The 19,929-nt window shown below is 51.1% G+C and overlaps 1 protein-coding gene across 1 annotated transcript; it reads left to right on the plus strand.

The window, feature by feature from the left end:
- Positions 1-571: 571 nt before the first annotated feature.
- Drg2 (developmentally regulated GTP binding protein 2) lies at positions 572-18,234 on the plus strand. Its single transcript, XM_026408715.2, has 13 exons — positions 572-743; positions 4,019-4,179; positions 8,233-8,322; positions 8,918-8,978; positions 9,499-9,589; positions 10,223-10,295; positions 10,418-10,508; positions 11,440-11,537; positions 11,980-12,056; positions 13,349-13,437; positions 14,097-14,155; positions 17,046-17,099; positions 17,445-18,234. Exons 1-13 carry the CDS (start codon positions 680-682, stop codon positions 17,529-17,531), a joined length of 1,095 nt encoding a protein of 364 aa, XP_026264500.1. The 5' UTR covers positions 572-679; the 3' UTR covers positions 17,532-18,234.
- Positions 18,235-19,929: the final 1,695 nt, after the last annotated feature.

Consider the following 19,929-nt stretch of genomic DNA (forward strand, 5'->3'; position numbering starts at 1 on the left):
GCAGCTCAGGTACAGTTTTTTTGTTTGTTTGTTTGCTAAGAATTCCATGTAGGAGGTGCTCCATACTGCGTCCCAGCAGGAGAGTGCTAGGTTGGAGAACCTGGTTAATTTAAGGTGGTAAACGCGACCCCGTTTGGAACCTCTTTACAAAATGAGGCGAGCCATCAACGTTCTCAGCTCCGCCCCTTCCTTTTAAAACACTGTCAAAACCAGCTGCGACGAGCTGGGGACATGGGTCAGTTGGTAGAGTGCTTGCCTCGCTTGCACAAGGCCCTGGGTTCAATCCCCAGCACCACCAAAAAACACCCCAAAACAAACAAACCCAAAAACAAACAAGCCCCCAAACCAGCTGCCACCCACAGTAAGAGGGCTGGGACCACCGGAAGTTCTCTCTCTCTTCCCATTCCTGCGGGTCTTTGCCCCGCCCCCTCTTTGCCCCGCCCCCGTCTAGCTTTGTCCCAGCCCATCCTAGCTGTCTGGTGGCCGGGCCCACTAAGCGGGCGGAACGGAAAGTATACTCCATTCCACATCGCCTGCCCGGGCTCTTAATCCTGGAGCACAAGGCGCCCAGGAAGACCCTGTTCGCAGTAGGCTTCCGGGCGCACGCTGTCGCCGCGCTCACACCGGAATTCCCGGTGCTGCGGCTGTCGGCGTCCGTGCGCACATCTCTGCCGCAACCATGGGGATCTTGGAGAAGATCTCGGAGATCGAGAAAGAAATTGCTCGGACGCAGAAGAACAAGGGTGAGGGTCGGCCCGGAGTGGCCTTCCTTTTTGCCTACCTCAGTTTTTCTGTCTGTAAAATGGGGGAGGCCTCAGAGAAGTACTGCGGCCGCCCAGCGCGCCCGAGGCAGGGCCATGTGGGATCATGGTCCCAGTGCTCCTGACTAGAGAGTCCCCCAATAGATCTAATCAGTGCTCGACCAGGTGGCCGAGTGGAGAACTCCCTGGAGAGTTCGTCGTCTCCCCTCTTGTGCTGGGAAGTGCAAGGGAAGACCTCTCCCAAGAGCAGCCTCACCCTGCAGCCCTGAGCCAGTGAGGTGTTGCAGGTAGTCAGGACTTGGAATCTGGAAGACCTGGGTTTGAACCCCAGTTCCACCGCCTACTAGCTCTGACACCCTGGAAAGTCATTTCCAAGTCATACTTTGGAACCTCAAGGTCCCCATTTACAAATGGTGATAGTAATAACCCCCTGCTCCATCTCAGCTCCCAGATTAAGTTAAATTGGATAACATTTACAAAGTACTGAGCACAAGGTGAGCACTCAATGTTTAAAATAAATTTCCAACATAGATACCACATGAGGAAGCAAGAAATCTGGAGAGGGGAGGGTAGAAGAACGTGACACTGGGCGCAAGTGAGACTTGAGGTGGAAGGGTGTTACAGGTGAGGGGACACTGCTGAGGCAAAGGGATAGGAATTGAGGAGTGTATGGTGGCACAGCAAGAACAGTCTAGATAAGGAGGATGCTGGAGATGCAATTCCCTGGGCCAGTGCTGTGAGGTTCAGGTTTGCAGGAGCAGGAGGCAAGAAACCCAAGTCTCATTGACTGCCCTCCCTTGGCTCCATTTAGTCTGAAGTCTGAAGAGTTGTGGGGCTTCTGTGATTCATTCATTCTGTAAATTGTTTCCTGAGCCTTTAAAGTGATGAACACACCAGGCACATCTCTGCCTCACAGATCCGTCCCTTCTGTCAACAGCCTGTAAACTAGGAATCAAATAAACAAGATAATTTCAGTCACAGTAAATATGAAGACTAACCAGGGTAATATAGTGGAGTGGTGAGGGTATGGTGGGGACTGGGGATTGGGCCTGCTTAGGTGGAATGGTAGAGAAGACCACAACGAAGTGGGTATTTGAGCTGAGGCCCCAAAGAAAAGAAGGAACCGGCCATGCAGGATCTGGAGGAAGACTGTTCATGATAAAAGGAACAACTAGTTTAGAGTCCCTAAGGCAGGAATGAACTTGTTATGTTCAAAACTCAAAAGGTCTGAGACTGGAGTACCGTGATGGGAAAGGAGGAATCCAATGATTTAGGGCTTCATGGGTCGTGGAAAAGACTCTGGGTAATGGGAGGTGGCAGAGGATGTTAAGCAGGGGAAAGCTAGTTTGATTTCTGTTTTAAAAGTTCCCTCTGGTTGCTGTGTGGAGTATCACCCTGTAAGGCCTGAAGAAAGTATCAGGAAGGCCTAGGGGAGGCTAGAGATGCTGCTGCTCTGGCCGTGGTAGACAGGGCTATGCAAAGGTGACTGAGACCTACTCCTTCTCTTTAGAGGTGCTGGGGATTTTGTGATTTAGGATGACAGGAAGGACTATACGAACCTGACTGTTGCTAAATCCATATCTTAACCCTTTCATACTGCCATCAGTTCACTCATTCATTTGCTAAACTCTGCCTGAGTTCCAGGCTGAGGAAGCTTGGGGTGAAACTACCACAGTTCTGGCCATATCAGTCAGGGAAGTAAGAGATGAGATAGTTTCAAGTAGTCTAAGAGCAGTAAAGACAATAAACAGGATCATGAGGCCAAGACAAGCCTGAGGAGGAGTGGGGTTTACTGTGGATAATGACCAATTTTTATTGAGTACTCACTATGTGCTAAGTGGTGTTCTAGTGTTTTCTCTAAGCCTTACAGAAATCCAGCATGGTTGTTATTGCTAACATCCTTGTTTTTGCAGGTTAAAAGACTGATGTACAAGAAGATTAAGTAACTTTTCCTAAGTAAAACAGCCAGTAATAGCTGGGTGGAATTGTGAAGCACAGGCTCTCAACCACCATTTGACATTACCCACTGAGGCCAGGCAGGAGAGGGCCCTTTGAATTGCTCTGGAATGGTAAAAAGGAGCCAGCTCTGGGAAGATCTGGTTGAAGTACAGGGAACAATGTATTCAAAGGTCATGCGGCAGGAATGAGGTCAGCTTGTTGAGAAAAGATAGTTGGAGAAGGAGCCAGGAGCTGGGTCACGTGGGGTCCTGGTTCTCAGTCTCAACAAGAGTTCCCTCTATTGGATTTTTTGACATGTGAAATAAAGTTCCCCATTAATAATATAAGTTATATACTCGCAAAATTTGAAAAAAAATCAATATAATGTCCTAATAGTAATATAAAGAGGAGAAAAAAGGAAAATAATTTATGATGAAAATAAGTGTTATTTCGCCATATGAAGGCTGGAGTGCTGCTAAGGTACCAGGAAGTTATGATGAAATAACTGAAGCACACACACCTCTGGGTAGAATCACCCACAGTGCAGACCATCGCAGGTGGATTGTCCCACAAGAGGTGTTGCCATGATAGCATGACATCCCAGAATAGTAAATTTCCAAATAAAGTGTGATTGCCAGGTATGGGGATACATGCCTGTAATCCCAGCAACTCAGGAGACTGATGCAGGGGGATTGCAAGTGTGAAGCAAGCCTCAGCAATTTAGTGAGGCCCTAAGCAACTTAGTGAAACCCTGTCTCAAAATAAAAAAGGGCTGGGGATATGGCTCAGTGGTTAAGCACCCCTGGGTTCAATGCCCGGTGTCAAAACAAGAACAAAAATAAAACATGATGCAGCCTTCCCTTACTGTGCACAACAGTTAAATTTCTGGGAATTCCAATATATGTTAACACTGCCAAAGAAAAATGTCCTGTTTTTATGTGGCAGCAGAGTTAGGTTCTAGGCCCTGGGGATCCTAACCCAGGTTTCCCTTTGTGGATGTCTTAGGGATATGACAAGTCAATCAGAGTGAACAGAAAATATCTCTAGGATTTCCAGGATGCTCCCCAGGGAGCAGTGCTGTCTCCATTGAGAACCACTGACATGGGGGGTGGACTCAACAAGAAGACTAGATTTCATTCTAAATGAGGTGAGAAGCCAAGAGATATTTTAAACAGAGAGGTGGCTTTTTCTTTCCTGATTTCCTTAGTGGTGATTGTTGTCTGGTTCTGACATTCCCTGGCCATGTGTGGGGCTGCAGTTGACCTGTCAGGTTTGGAGATTCTGAATACTTACCTTCTATCTTGCTTTGCCTCTTTTAGCCACTGAGTATCACCTGGGCCTGCTGAAAGCAAAACTTGCCAAGTATCGAGCCCAGCTCTTGGAACCATCCAAATCAGCCTCAACCAAAGGAGAAGGCTTCGATGTCATGAAGTCAGGTGATGCCCGAGTGGCACTGATTGGATTTCCCTCTGTGGGTAAGGTCAGTGATGGTCAGTGTGGGCCTTGGGGAGTCAGCTTTTTGTCTTTGTGACAAAATACCTGAGAAAAACTATTTATAAGGAAAGATTTTTGGCTCCTGATTTCAGAGGTTTCAGTCTATGATCACCTGACTCCATTGCTTTTAGGGCTGGGGTGAGGCAGAAACATTATAGTAGAAAGGCGTGGTAGGGAAAAGCTGTTTGCTTCCTGGTAATTGGGAAGCAGAGAAAACGAGCAGAGAGGGCTGAGGACCAGATATAGTCCCCCAGGGACACAGTACCCAAGAACCCATTCTCCAACTAGGTCCCACCTCTCCCAATAGGCCATTCAGCTGTGAATCCCTCAATGGATTAATCCAGTGATGAGTTCAGAGCCCTCGTGGGATCCAGTTGCTTCCCAAAAGCCCCACCTCTGATCATTACTGCAGTGGGAACCAAACTTTCAATATATAAGCCATTGAGGGATGTTCCAGATCTAAACCATAATAGGGAAGAAGGCAAGAGACCATCTTCAAACAGATGACCATTTAAGCCTCCCCATCACTGCCTCTCTGGTAAGCCCCTGGGCCAGAGAAGACCCTACCTCCCCCTGCACTCGTCCCTCTCCTTAGCAGTCGTTGGTCTCCCCCCCTTATCCATCAGTGCAGGTGTTTATTGAGTGTGTACCTTATGCTGGCACTGTACCAGGTACTGGAGACAGGTCAGGGAACAAGCGAATTCTGTCCCTGCCCACACAGAAAGAACTCCCTCCTCCCAGAGGATGGGATGAAAGCAAATACAGATTGGGTGTACCAAGTGGTGACCTGCAGTGGGCAGCAAAGTCCTGAGTTATGTCAGGGTGTGGGAAGACTTCTCTGATGAGTGGCTATCTAAACAGAGGCCTGAAGGAAGTGAGAGAGCTTGGAGAGCCCTGGGTGAGAACCTTCCAGGCAGAGGGAGGAGAGCAAATTTGTTTGGTATGCTGGGATGAGAGGGTGGCTGAGTTTGAATGATCATCAGGGAGAGCAGAGGAGATTAATCAGAGAGAATGGGGGCTTTGGAACTGTCAGAAGGATTTTGGCTTAGAGAGAAGAGTGATGTGGGTATCACTGCAGAGTTTTCTAAGAAAGGTTTCTTCTGAAAAGCTGCTCAGTTTAGTGGTAAAATCCATATTGTTTTACATTGTATGTGGAGGGTAAGGTAAGTGTCATTTCATGGTTTCAAGCAGAAAAGAAACATGATCCAAGAAGTTTTTTAAAACTTCTTATTTTAGAATAGTCTTGAATTTACAGAAAAATGGCAAAGACAGTTCAGGGAGTTCCCGTTGTACTCCACACCCAGTTTCCCTATTGTTAACATCTTGCACAAGGATTGCACACTTGTCACAACTCATAAAGCATTGTCTACGTGTTCATTTTCAATTCAGGTCCTTATTCAGATTTTCTTACTTACCTTTCCCTTCTGTGTGGATCCCACATCACTTTTTTTTTTTTTTTTAATGATAGTGGAGATTGAACCTAGGGGTGCTTAACCACTGAGCTACATCCCCCACCCCTTTTTAAAATATTTTATTTAGAGGCAAGGTCTTGCTAAGTTGCTGAGGCTGGTTTTGAACTTGCAGTCCTCCTGTCTCAGACTTCTGAGCCTCAGGGATTACAGGCGTGTGCTACCACACCTAGCCCCAAATAATATTTAACTGTCATGTCTCCCTAGACTCTTCTAGGCAGTTTCTTAGATTTATTTGACTTGATGACCTGGACCTTTGCAAAAAGTTGGGGTTTGTCGGGTGTTTTTCTTGTGCCTTTATCTGGGGTTCTGGTGTAGGGAGGAAGCCCACAGAGGTTAAGTGCTGTTTTCCTTTATGTTGTGTAAAAGGTTCATGCTGTCAACATGACTGACCAGTGTTGATGTTGACTTTGACCACCTGGCCCAGATGGTGTGTTCAGATTTCTGCACTGCAGAATCACTCTGTTTCCTTCCTCTTCAAGTACAGTAACACTTAAATGGGCAGGACTTCACCTTCTGGAGGGGGGAGAGTTACATACATTTTTGGAATTGTTGTGTATAGGAGATTTCTCTCTTTTCTCCTGTTTATTTGTTATTTCTTAAATTTGTTTTGCTGCTGGGGATGGAACCTGGAGCCTGACACATGCTAAGCAGGTGCTCTACCACTGAGCTCCACCCTTAGAGCCCCATTTATTGATTTTAGCACCTTTTTTATTGGTGTATTATGATTATACATAATAGGTTCATTATGGCATATTTGAATATGCAAATATATGCATAACATAATTTCATCAGTTTCATTCTCTAGACATTTGTTTTACTCAATCTTGATATCCACATGGGCTTGTATTTACTTCTGTGCCGTCTAATACTTCCCTTACTGTTTTGTTGTTCAGATTGTTCTAGCTTTGGAGCTATTTCACTTGGCTTTTGTGTGTGTGTGTGTGTGTGTGTGTGTGTGTGTGTGTGTGTGTGTTACTGGAGATGGAGCCCCAAGCCATGCACATGCCAGACAAGCACTCTACCACTGAGCCTGCCTTCATGTTTTTTTTTTTTTTCCTCTTCATGTGGTGCTGAGGATTGAACCCAGTGCCTCACCCACGCTAGACAAGTGCTCTTCCACTAAGCTACAGCCCAGCCCCAGGAGCCTGGCTTTTGGACATATTCCTGTCTTGTGTTTCCCAGCACTTCCTCACTAACACCTCAGAATGCTCAAGGCTCACCTTACATATTCTCTGTCCTACTATAGGATCTGCTAATTCTCCACAGAGCCCTGGTTCCTTTTATTGGAGAATGGTGTATTAAAAACCAGATTCAGGGTACTGGCTTAACTTTTTATTTATTTTATTTTTTGGGAATTGAACCCAGAGGCGCTTTACCACTAAGCAATATCCCCAGGGGCTCGCTAAATTGCTTAGGACCTTACTCAGTTGCTGAAACTGGCCTCGAATTTGCAGTTCTCCTGCCTTGGCCTCCCAAGTAGCTGGGATTACATGTGCCACCACACTTGGCTACTGACAAACTTTTTGTTTTTTAAATAACTTTATTTTATTTATTTATTGTTTTTATGTGGTGCTGAGCATCGAACCCAGGGCCTTGCATGTGCGAGGCAAGTGCTCTACTGCTGAGCCACAATCCCAGCCCCCTGACTAACTTTTTAACAGAATCATTGGCTGCTATACAGATGATAGACAAGGGCAGGTAAAGAAAGGGTAGACACAAGGCCGGTAGGATGCTGCTCGAATGCAAGCCACATGAGCAATGATCAGGGCTTGTATCAGGTGCCAGCGCGACTCCTGAGTCAGTTTACTGTAAACAGTGTGTGGAGCTCCTTCCTCTGGGCCAGCTCCTTCCTCTGGGAGGTGGGCCACAGCAGCCATTTCTTGAATGCTTGTTGCATGTGGGGCGGTATACCGGCTGGACAGTGTTTTGTTACATTGGTTTTCTTGCCTGTGTAATTGGTATGTGCATCAGACAGAGAGAGAAATTGGTAAAAACCTCTGTAGTTTCTGAGGGCTGTATGGGATCTGGGCCCTATGGCAGATTCCACCTGCACTATTAGAAACACGGACTCTCCCATCATGGGAGGGCCCAGGCTTCTTACCAGAAAGGTGACAGGATTATACACTATCCCAAAGGTTGCCTCCAGTAGCATTGCTCAGTGTCTTGGCAGTGATCGCTCCCAGGACCATTATATCTTTCATACGTAGGACTGCTCACAGCCTTCCTGGGGCAAGAGCAAACTCTGGATCCTGGATTCACAAGTGCTATGGGGCCAGGAAGGCTTCCTGACGCATGTGGGGGACCCTTTAGAAATCAGGTACCCACCTTTACCTCAGACCTGAGGCCAAGGAACACAGGCCCCGCCCCTGGTGCCTAATCCATCATTGCAGGGCCAGAGGAGAGTCTCTCCGCTGAGCAGTTATTCTTGAAACACCTACCCAAACCTATAGCCAGGGGCGAGGAAGGCTCTTCCTGCTGCCCACACCCACCCAGCAAGCCTCCCTCCCAGGGGACTCTCCTAGGAGACAGGAACAGGACTTCTCAGTGCATTGATCTTTTTCTCCTAGTCCACCTTCCTGAGTCTGATGACCTCCACGGCCAGTGAAGCTGCATCCTACGAGTTCACCACTCTGACGTGTATCCCTGGGGTCATTGAGGTAAGTGGGGTGTGCCGGGCCCCAGGAGGGGAAAGAATGTGTTTGTTTTGCGCTTTTGCAGATACTTTTCATGTGTGTATAAATAAGAGGTTGGCGTTCCTGCATGGGGGCAGGCTCAGAGCTGAACTGCTTTGCCCTGACTCATTCTGTGAGGCCGGCCAGCATACGGCAGCACTGCCTGGTTCCCTTTAGTGCTCTGCTCCCCATACTGCCTCAGTTCTGGTCATTAACTGCTGGTTGGCTCCATCCGTCTGTCTCTTATAAAGCTTCAAAGCCTTGTGGGGTGCTTGCCTTGGCAACAAGTGCTTTGACCTTGAGTCTCCAAGGTGAAGGAGTCTCTTTGTGAAGGGTTGTTGTCATTAGCTGTGAGTTTTATGGAACTAGATCTCAAGAGCCCTCCCAGGCAGTTCTTAATCTCCTAGGCTCTGGTCTGCACCAAGCTGAGGTGAAAATGAGGCTCACAGGTGGCCACAGTTGGCATCTGTTTTTCCCATAAGCCCTGAGGTATAGAGCTGTCATAGGTGTCTCAGGGTCAAGCAGGCCCTTTGCATCAGTCAGCCAACCTTACCTTACATTGTTCTCTTCTGTTCTCTAGTACAAAGGTGCCAACATCCAGCTCCTGGACCTTCCTGGAATCATTGAAGGCGCAGCACAAGGTGTGAGGAGGGACAGGTGGGTGGGAGGGAGGCAGTGGAGCTCTGACACTGATTGTTGGAATCTGGCGGACTGTCATGGAGATCACCCTGGATCTCTGGTTATATTATCCGTTTTCTAGAAAGGACAGGCTCAGGTTCAAATACTGTTGCATACTATCTCTGTGATCTCAGGCAAAGTGATTGCCTCTATAAAATGAGCAGGCATTCACATCGTAGTTCTAAGGATTAAGTGAAGAAATGTTCACGAAGCTTCTAGCCTGGGCTTGCTACAAGGTAGGGGTGGGGAAAACAGGTCCATCATTATCCTGCCAATCCACTAAGGTGGTGACTTTAAAACAAGTTTCCATGAGTAAAACAGCTTATGGACTGAAGAAGAACACCAGGAAAATCAAAGTGGCATGTGGCAAAGACCATGGTGGCTCTGTAAGGACAGGAGCTTGTGATGTGATGGGCTGGGTGGAGGTCCTACGTATGTGACTACACTTGCCAGTGGGTAATCACCTCCCTTCCACCCATCCAGGGAAAGGTCGTGGCCGTCAAGTGATTGCTGTGGCGCGTACGGCTGATGTTGTCATCATGATGCTGGATGCCACCAAGGGAGAGGTGCAGAGGTCTGCGCGGTGGGGCAGGGGGGCAGGCTTACTTGTCTAGGGAGGGTCCCCTGCGTTCCTGGGCTCACGGTGGGTGCTCTGTGGGTCCCTGGCTCTCACATGGGAGTACTAGTGACTTCATCTGTAACCCAGCAGCACCCAGCCTGGGATGTGCTGTCCTCCGGGCTGTGTCTAGATGACACAGGGGCATCTTGGGGCTGGGAAATAAGGAGCATGGCCTGGCTCTGGCTTCTTTCCACAGTGGTCTAGGTGTCCTGGTCACTGTCCAGAATTTGCCACAAGTCCAACCCAAGCAGCAGAAGTGTTGACTCTCCCCACAGCCTCTTGTCCAAGGGCACACCGGCCTACGTCTGCCGCAGCAGACCCATGGGGGTCCTAAGGGCCAAAGCAGCACCTCCCTTGGTTACTTCCCAGGGGGTCATGCTGCTTGCCCATGCTTGGTGACTGTACACTGAGCCAGCCTCCCCTCTGACCATGGCAGAAGGGTTTCACTGCAGCTTTGGGGCATTGTATTGCTGGGGTCAAGGAGGGAGCTGGTTTCCATGTGGGTCCAAGGGACTTCCTGGCTAACATGCAGGCTGCAGAGCCTGTTCGTCGGCAGCCAGTGAGGGGCTCATGAAGCGCTCTATCTAGGGGTCTGCTGGAGAAGGAGCTGGAGTCAGTGGGCATCCGCCTCAACAAGCACAAGCCCAACATCTACTTCAAGGTAGGCTTCTTTGTGACCAGGGCAGTGACAACTCTGGACTGCCAGAACCTTGGTGGAGGCCAAGAGATCGTTGCTATTACCTCTTCATCAGCAGCTCTCCCTGTTCCTCTCTCCTGCTCCAGCCCAAGAAAGGTGGTGGCATCTCCTTCAACTCAACAGTCACGTTGACCCAGTGTTCGGAGAAGCTTGTGCAGCTCATTCTGCATGAGTACAGTATCCTTCCCAAAGAGCGATTGGGGCATCCTATACACAAGGCCACCTGGGATAGCAGATCACCATTAACAACTCCTGAGCCATCTGAGCAGCCTCTGGAAAAGCTCCCCCCACGCTACATGAGCCTGCCAGGGCTTCCCCAGCACCAAAGGAAGGCTTCCTGGCTCCTCATTGAGTTCTAGACACCCTGGTGGCCAGTGACATCTGGGAGAAAGATGAGATGTCATGGGACATCTGGGGGTTCCTGGCCTGGAGAAGCCTCAGGAAGGATCCGAGGCTATGTGCATTCCTGTTATCAGAAGCCTTGAGGACAAGTCAGGGCCTCAGGGGCAGTGTTGAGCTCAGCAGAGGGAGAACCCATAGTGTCAGATGTGATGACCAAGAATGTTGTGAGCCCCTGGTCACCAAAGATGTGCAAGTAGGGGCAGAAAACCCCCCAGAGGGAAAGTGCATGTGGAACAGACCGCGTCAGCCCAGCTTTCACAGGATGCTCCTGCAAGGAAACCTAGAGTTCCATGGGGACTCTAGAAGTACATTTCCCCGCTTCTTGACCACAAAGATTTAAATGGCTTATTGATTGAAATTTTTGCATACTGTGGTTTGGGGTGAAAAATGAGAGGGCTCCTCAAGCTTTAAAATCTTTTAGAGGGCTGGGGTTGTGGCTCAGTGGTAGAGCACTTTCCCAGCATGTGTGAGGCACTGGGTTAGATTCTCAGCACCGCATATAAATAAAGAAAGAAAGAAAGAAAGAAAGATCTATGAACACCTAAAAAATAATTTAAAAAATAAAGTCTGTAGAACCTGCAAGCAGATCATGGCCAAGGCCCCTTCCAGCCAGCATGTTTTTTGCTTAGCTCTTTGGACACCTTTGGAGCTCTTGGGGCATGAGGGGCTGTTGGTGTACAAATTGCCCTTAATCTGAGTCCCTCAGAGATCTTCAATGCAGAGGTGCTTTTCCGAGAAGATTGCTCCCCAGATGAGTTCATCGATGTGATCGTGGGCAACCGGGTGTACATGCCCTGCCTGTATGTAAGTGGTACCACTGCTCAGGGGTGCTCATGTGGGTGGAGTGCCCTGGCCCCAGGCCATGTGGCCTTTCCCTTGGTTGCCTTTCTTGAGCTCCTATGATCTAGATGCCTGGCCGCCATTGCTCTTGCCCTGGGCAGGCTCCTTGAGAGTTGCAGAGGGCTGGGGCTGTGCGTATTCCTCCCCTGCCCTCTGCCTCAATTGCTGCTTCATTCTTATAGACATGGAGAACTTGAAACCAGGGCTGTAGCCCAGCCATTCCTTTTTTGGGGGAGACTAGCCACTCCCAAGCCCCTGTACCCTTACCCATCCTTGAGGCAGCAGTGGGAGAGGGGGCGCTCAGGTGAGCGAGGATGAACCTGCAGGCAGGTAGACATGAGATCCTTTCCTGCCCTGCTCTACTCCTTTTCTTCCCCACTACCCATCTCTACCTTTTCAATCTCAGGTGTATAACAAAATTGACCAGATCTCCATGGAAGAAGTGGACCGTCTGGCCCGGAAACCCAACAGTGTAGTCATCAGGTAAGGTGCTGACCTCCTGACACTTTGCTGTCTCTGCTCTGTGTTCCCGTCCCAACTGACAGGCCTGGAGGAAAAGTCAGGCACCTCTGGCTTCATGTGACCTCATGAAGTCCAGCCTCTCCTCCCAGAGGAGAGCTCTCTGTTCATGAGGCCCAGGAAACAATGCAAGTGCCTCAACTGCCACAGGTTGTTCTTGGTAACCGGGGGGCTCTGGGTAAGCAAGGATTTCAGCATTGAGGTTGAATGGCTAAGGGGCTTCTTAGCCTACTAATGAGCCAGTGTCCCCCAGAGCCCTGGTACAACCTCCTCTCTGTGTTCTGGAAGTCATGGCTTATGTCTGACCACAGCTCAAGGGGAAAAGGGAACTAAGCTCTCAGGTGGGCAAGGTCCATCCCTGGCCACCTGCTTCCTGCCCTTCTCTACAGGATGGGTCCCAGGTGCTCCCCAAACTGGCTGCACTGTGCTAACAGCTTTTTACTCCCCAGCGCTGCCTTGCAGGGTTCCTCTTTGGGATGGATTAAGTACTTGACTTTGCTTTTTTCTGGCTCAGACCTGTCGTTCTGCAACTTCACAGTGAAGCCCAGCACGTGGGAGCAAGATGCTTAGGGACCAAGTCGGGGTGGCTGCCGCAGATGATGGATAAGGACCATTTCCTGGGACATTTCAGCCCCTGCAAAGAGCAATGTCCCATCCATAAGGCGATCTCAGCTCCTCAACCCCCTCTTACTATATCCCAGGTCCCTCAGGCCACGGAAGGACATGCTTATCCTCGGGGCATGAAAGTACATGCTTGTCCTCAGGGCACAAGAACAGAGCACACCTTTACCTGCTCATGCTCACAACAGTTCTCCAGAGTTAGGGTGCATTTGAGGTCACTCAGTCAAGTCAGGGTTCCCCACAGGTCTAGCTGCTTTCAGCCCCTGTGGGCTGCTCAGGTCCTTGGCAGCCACTCTTTCTTCTCAGGGTGATGTGAACTCTGCGTTCTCAGTCTCTGCCCATCATCCCATCTCAACCCAGTTCCAGTTAGTCTCTCACAACAGGCCTGGGCCAGGCACAGAGGCTGTGGGCTCTTCGTAGAGCATAGCCATACTGGCCTTAAGGGAGACACTGAACTCTGAGCATGATTGTCATTGGTAGCCAGGAGTACATCAGGGAGACAGGCTAGTTTCCTCATGGGAGCTTGTAGGGCCATACTAGCCTTGGTGCCTGGCCAGCAGAGGTCATTCTCTCCAGTGAGAAGCCTCTGAGTCCCCTAGGCCGCTACCTGACTAGACCACTTCCTTTCCCTGTAGCTGTGGCATGAAACTGAACCTGGACTACCTGCTGGAGATGCTTTGGGAGTACTTGGCCCTGACCTGCATCTATACCAAGAAGAGAGGACGTGAGTCTGGTGGGACTCGGCTTAAGAAATGACTGAGCCTCACCCTTCCCACAGGGCTGCTACCCTGCACATGGTACCCTGAGATCCCAGTGCCAGCCCTGGCCCAGATTGTCTCTCAGAGCAGGCCACTGCTCTCCATCCCAGCTGGTGGAGGTCTCTGTGTGAGCCTGTGTGGCAGAGAAAGCTGAGTGCTGGGGCTTCTCGTAGAGCCTGCCCTAGATCCCCACTGACCACAGCAGTCCCTGCCCTCCTGACCTCTCTCTGCAGGGGCAGGCCCCACATCAGGAGCTTTGGTTGTCTTCCTTGTGTCACATTGACAGGCCTGCGTCTGGGCATTTTTCCACCCTGACCTTGTGGATGAAGGGAGAGCCACAGCTTCCCTGCCTAGGCTCCAACAGCCACTCACTTCCTGTCCATTCAGTCCAGATGCTCCAAGTGGCTCATCTTCATAAGTGCCATCATGGCTGATGGGGTGGCAGACACATGAATCCTGGACTTTTGATTTTCTGTCATCGTCAGAGTTGTAGAAGATAGCACAAGGGTGTATCCTGAGAGTGTACTGGCTATCGGGGGCAAGGTTAGGTAAGGCCTGGGAACCAGAGGGCCTCCGCAGCATGGGCCACGACTGGTTGATATTCTCCCCCCATCTCCCCCTGCAGAGAGGCCAGACTTCACAGATGCCATCATTCTTCGGAAAGGAGCCTCTGTGGAGCATGTGGTGAGTTGAAATCTCCTTAAACAAGGGTGGTAGCTCTGTGGGCCCTGGGGTTCCATTCTGCCTGGGGTGCTCGCCTCGCCTGCTCTTGGATGCGAAGGCAGGGTCTGGAGTTAGGCCAGAGTTGAGTCCATGCTACCCCTCCCCACCTGCATGTCGGGGGCTCTGCCTTTCTATATGGTGGGATGATGCTGTTGGCCTCCCGAGCAGTTAGGAGGGTCACAGCAAATGGGGGCAAATGTGTAAGGCTCTCAGAATTCCACCTGGCACAGGGTAGATGGCGGTGAGCAGTGGTGCTGTCTCCCTACTTCTGGTGCTTCAAGCTCCTTGGGGCCATGGCTGTTGTTCATTCTGGTGTTCAGTCCAAGATAGCTACTGCCCCTGGTATTCCTAGATTGTTAAAATGTTTCTCTAGTGGGGCTGGAGCTGTGAGTCTGGGAGAGGCCTCGGACCTACTTCTGTCCTCTTACCTGGTGGCAGACTGGCCATTTACTCCTAAGCCTGGCCTGCCCTATCCAACTCCCCGGCCTGGGTGGCTTTGACTGCTTCCTTCTTTCAGCATGTGTTTACTGAGCATCAACACTGAACACAGTAGCCCAGTCTTGCCAAAACAAGGGTCCTTTGGGGCCAGTAGGTGGCAAGCACCCAGTCCTAGAACTAAGCCATTGTACTTATGGGTAGTGGAGGTGGCACCTGGTCCGTACAGAGGTCAGGGAGGCATTTTGCCCTGTAGAGCAAGCCAGACCTCACAGTGAAGGGTGGGTGTAGAGGAGGCACCCCAGGCAGGGAGCTCTGGACTCAGGAAACATGAGAGTGCTTCTGCCTGTTGATAACACTGTTGCCTGAATGTGACCCTGTAGGAGCCCACCCAGAGCTGGGACAATGCTTCAGCGCACATGACCATCTTCCTGGGTTTTGGTTTTCTTGGTTTTTTTTTTTTTTTCTTTTGCCCATTTCTTCTCTGGAGGCAGGGGACCCTTTGAGACCCAGTTGTCCCTGTATTAGAAAGACAGTGGTGGGTGGTCCTGCAGTCTGGTCTCCTGCATCTGTGAATTCAGCCCAAGGTCTCCGGGTGCTGGCCTCCAGGTGATGAGACAAGTGGGGTCAGGTAAAAATCACATCTTCCTCAGGGCCTGGTTGTGAAGGTCAGCAGGCTAAGCAGGAACCATGGAGACTAAGAGTACCCACAAAAGGAGCTCCATGGTGGAGGCTCCGTCCCACAGGCTTGTTCCTGTAACTCTAGCTGCTGTGTCCCCTGCCAGAAGCCCAGCAGGCTGTAGCAAATAGATGCTGGCCCTTTCTGGATTCTTCCTGCATTGCGGGGGAGTTTTTCCTACCTCATCAGGCCCCGCTGATTGCAAGAGAGGATGTGGGCTTTAGCCATGCCTGGGAGGAAGAATGGGACACCAGGAAGAGGAGGGTGTGCCAGGCAACAGTAAAAGCAGGTACAGAGGCCCCAGAGCAGGAGCAGAATCCGAGAGCAGGGGCCAAGGTAGCAGACAACAGACCCAGGAGTGAGAACAAGTCAGCAGGTTGGGGATGGGCTTTGGGGGCCTTCCCTTCACTGGCCACCTCCATTTTAGCTCATGCTCCCCACAGGTGACACCTGTCCCAGTTGTCACAGAATATAAGTAAATCTCCTGCCCTGCCCTGGCCTCTGCTTATATGCTGACCACAGTTAGACCTACAATCTTGCCCCAGCTCCTGCCTCATTTTTCTCATCCAGGGATTACAGACCCACAGAGCCCTTGTAATCTACCTGGCCTGGACCCCTGTTGGTGAATTAATCCACTGATTAATAATCTGATCCACTCTCCTAATTTTTTCACCTTTGAAAATTCTTTTTTTTTTTTTTTTTTTTAGAATTTTTTTTAATATTTATTTTTTAGTTCTCGGCGGACACAACATCTTTGTTGGTATGTGGTGCTGAGGATCGAACCCAGGCCGCACGCATGCCAGGCGAGCGCGCTACCGCTTGAGCCACATCCCCAGCCCTCACCTCTGAAAATTCTTACCTTGTCTTGCACATGAGTTTTTGGGGAGAACCTCATATCTGAAGCATTAACACTTGGTCACCAGAATCAGCTAGCTTCCTGTATAAGCTCAGGAAATGTTATTGCAGGCCTGGGCCTGTAAGACTTGTGGGCACTTGGGAGGAGAAGCAATGTTGCAGTCTGTTCCCTGCCACCACCACTGTGCTGCAGTGGCACCCAGTGGTCCACATTCTGGGGCAGTTGCTGGCTGCCCCTCCAAGGTCTCTTTCCAACTTCCTCGCTGCTAGGATTTCTGTGACCTTCATGTGTACCCAGGAGTGTTGAGGAATGTAGGCTGCGGTGGGGGATAGGGGAGCAGGGATGTGATGTGTGGGGTGGGCTGCAGGCCACAGCTAGAGCCAGCAAATGTGAGAGACAGTGACCAAGCACTTGTGGTTCCAAACTGAGGCTGATGTCCTGAAAAGCCACCTTGGCTCATTCTGAAGTAGCATCTGTCAGATTGTATTCAGGAGGGGCTGGCAGAGGGGCTGCAAAACTCAGAAGCCTTCCTGCCAAACACTGCAGCTCTTGGGCAGATCCAGGAGTGGGAATGTCAGATCCACTTGCAGCCATGACTAGGAAGCCATGTGACATCCCTTGACTCAAGGTCTCAGTTGCTGGAGCACCTGCTGTGAGAAAAGCTGCTGCCCAGCATATGCCCAGGACTGTAGGTAGACGGCTGAGTTCAGGTGGCCCCTTGGGTAGCACAAGGTGGCTAGCTGGTTGCTTTCCTATGACCTCAAGCCAGGGGTGGAGGGATGGCTGAGGCCTACGCCTCCCAGGGGTTGTGCCTAATCCTCTGGAAGCAACAAAAACGTTGAGTGCAGGAACTCACCTCTCTGACTCTCTCCTGTCTCTAGTGCCACCGCATACACCGGTCGCTCGCCAGCCAGTTCAAGTACGCCCTGGTGTGGGTGAGTCCAGGCGGAGGTGGGTGGGGATTTAGGTCCAGTGTTGCCCCTGGGTTAGGCTCAGAGCAGGATGTTTGCCCTCCTCCACACAGCATCCCCATCCTTTCATGTGGGGGCCGCTATGACTCTTCTGCTTTGTGGAGTGTTTAGACCCACCCAGCTTAGACATGGGCCATCCTCACCTCTGAGATCCCAGGAGAGTCAGACCACTGGGACATTCTTGCTATCTGGGCATGTGGGGCTGCTGATGCCAAGGCCCCCACTTTACCCTGGCATTCATTCCCAGTATAACTCCAGCCTTGGCCAATCTAGAGGCTGACATGGCCCCTCTACCCCATCCCTACCCAGGGCACCAGCACCAAGTATAGCCCACAGCGAGTGGGCCTCACCCACACCATGGAACACGAGGATGTCATCCAGATTGTGAAGAAGTAGCAGCGCCTGCCAGCCTCGTCGTCTGGGAAGGTGTCCCCCCTGGGACACACACAAGCCCAAACAGGAAAAACACAAATACATATGCCCCAGGAAAGGGTTCCCTTGAATCTGTGATGTTTCCAGAAGCTTCTTCAATAGATGATGAAGAGTGTTGGGACAGAGGGGTGAGGTTGAAGGACTTGGGCTTTGTTGGGGACATTTCCCATGAGCCTGATCCCCCTGGTGGGTTTCCATGTTGGGAACTCGTAGCCTATATTCCTACCCCTGATCCCTGTTGGGCACTGAGGGAGCAAGTTACCTACTTACTCCCCAACCAGGGCCTAAAACTGGTGGCAGGCTCCATGCTGGTTGGGGAGATGGGTCCCTGAGGCTGTAGCTACTGTCAGGGTACCTTGTTCCCTCAGCTCCTGCCAGCTTCTCTGGTACTCCAGGAAAGGGCTTTCCTAGGACAAAAGCCCCATAAATACCCCCCACATGGGGCTATCCCCCCACATGGGGCTGTCCCATGGTGGAAACCAGATCACAACCTGAGTGGTCCTAAAGTGCCTCCCTTCCCAGGGCAGCCCCTGCCCAGCACAAACCCCAGGACCCTGCCCTGCACACCTGGGACTGATGAGTTTGGACTCTTGTTTTCTCTCTAAGCCCCTTGCTTTCCTTTCTAAAATAAAGGAATAAAAGTTATTTCTGTTCAGACTAAAGGAAACTTCGTAAACTTACTGGACTCTGTTGCCAGGTTGGGCAGGGGGCTAGGGGGCAGCGATGAACCTGGCAATCAGAGTGGGTATAGCCTGGGCCCTGTGGGAGCAGGCCCAAGCCTGTGGTGATGAGAGTGGGTCTTCCCAGGCCCAGGAGGATCAACCAAGGGCTGGAGAGCCCTGGAAGGCCCCTTTGGTAGTACAAGGTAGTTAGCTGGTTGCTTTCCTATGACCTCAAGCCAGGGATGGAGGGGGGCTGAGGCCTCCGCCTCCCCAGAGTTGTGCCTGTCCTTGTGGAAGAAACAAAAACACTGAGTGCAAGGCGGCAGGGAGGGCTTCCCGGGGGAGGTGTGCCTTTTACAAGCTGACAGTCCTGTCCTGCTAGGAGACGGGTAGAGAGTTCCTCCAGGGCCTCAAGCAGGCTGGAGTGTGGAGGGAGCCACTGCCCAGCTCTCCTGACTGTTCCCGGCTCTCCTGTCAGCTGCTTGCTCCTTTCCAGAGACAAAACAGGAATAATAGACATCATTAAATATACATGGGGCCCCAGGCGGCTGGCGGGGTGGGCTGGGCCTCCCCTCTCACAACAGAGAGCTGCTCAGATGGGTCTGCCGTGCTCTTGGGACCAGACACAAGACCCCCGTTAGGCGGCATGCAGATGGGGAGCAGGCCACGGGACCCAGGTAAGGGGATCCTGGCCCTGGGTCCTTGAAGTCTGCCACTGACCTCGGGTCACAGGGGAGATTTGGGAAGGGGGCAGCCTCAGAATTGGGCCTTGGACCTAACTCCCTGTCTTCCTCTATAAGATCAGCACACTACCCTCACAGACCCCCTTCATAATGGTAGAAAGCCAAGACAGGTAAATGCTTGGCTTACCTCAGCCCCTTTCCCCATGGTCTGGTCATGAGGACCCAAGAGAGGGATTCTGCCTGGGTGACAGTCATTCCTACTCCTTGCCCTATGGGTGGGTCCTCTGAAATCAGGGAGAGGTTGAGAAGGCCCTGAGCTCACAGGGTGTCCAGCCCAGTCCAGGCCTTGGATGGATACAGGCCCATTTTGTCCCCCAAGCTGTCTGGGAGAGGGTGGGAGATGTAGTCAGAGGCCTGGGGTCCTCAGGCAGTTGGTTCCTCCTGATGGCCAGGCTGTTTCCTGGGCTCTCCCTGTGGATCAGTGCAGTCTCATGTTTTGTGTCCTGGGCCTTCTGATCTATGATCAACATGATTGTACTATCTAAGCCTGAGTGTGAGATAGGGTTGCTGTGCATGATGGCCAGGTTGGTGTGATTCAGCAGCTCACAATGCCCTTAGGGCTGCGGAAGCCCCCTATAGGGGAGCCCCCCAAGGTCCCCAACCCATGCTACCAGGATGAGCTCAAGGGTTGAGCCCTGTTCCTCTTAGCTGCCCTATTCTCCTCACTTAACCTCCCCTTGCAAACTCAGGAGAAGACCTCATTCGGGTCTGTACTCAGGCTGCAGGGCTGCCCTCTGCCCCAGGTGGCATCCCATCCTGGCTGTAGCATTCAAAGTGCAAAAGAGCCAACGGAACAAATGTGTCCCTCTGTCTGTCCAATATCTGTGTGTTCATTCATTCTCCATGGCCCTTCCTCCCCAGCTTAGATTCCACAATTTCTCATTTCAGAACCCTCCTTTAGCAAGGAACTCCAAGCTCCTCTGTCCTGCTCAAGAACTGGGCACCCCCTCCCAGCCC

This window comes from Urocitellus parryii, chromosome 7 (assembly GCF_045843805.1).
Source record: "Urocitellus parryii isolate mUroPar1 chromosome 7, mUroPar1.hap1, whole genome shotgun sequence".
Taxonomy (NCBI): Eukaryota; Metazoa; Chordata; class Mammalia; order Rodentia; family Sciuridae; genus Urocitellus; species Urocitellus parryii.

Bases quoted from the DNA above. Each gene is read 5' to 3' on its own strand.
- Drg2 (XM_026408715.2), top strand. From the start codon at position 680: ATGGGGATCTTGGAGAAGATCTCGGAGATCGAGAAAGAAATTGCTCGG. The intron at 8,979-9,498 runs GTGTGAGGAGGG...CCACCCATCCAG, and splicing joins CATTGAAGGCGCAGCACAAG to GGAAAGGTCGTGGCCGTCAA. The intron at 13,438-14,096 runs GTGAGTCTGGTG...CTCCCCCTGCAG, and splicing joins CTATACCAAGAAGAGAGGAC to AGAGGCCAGACTTCACAGAT.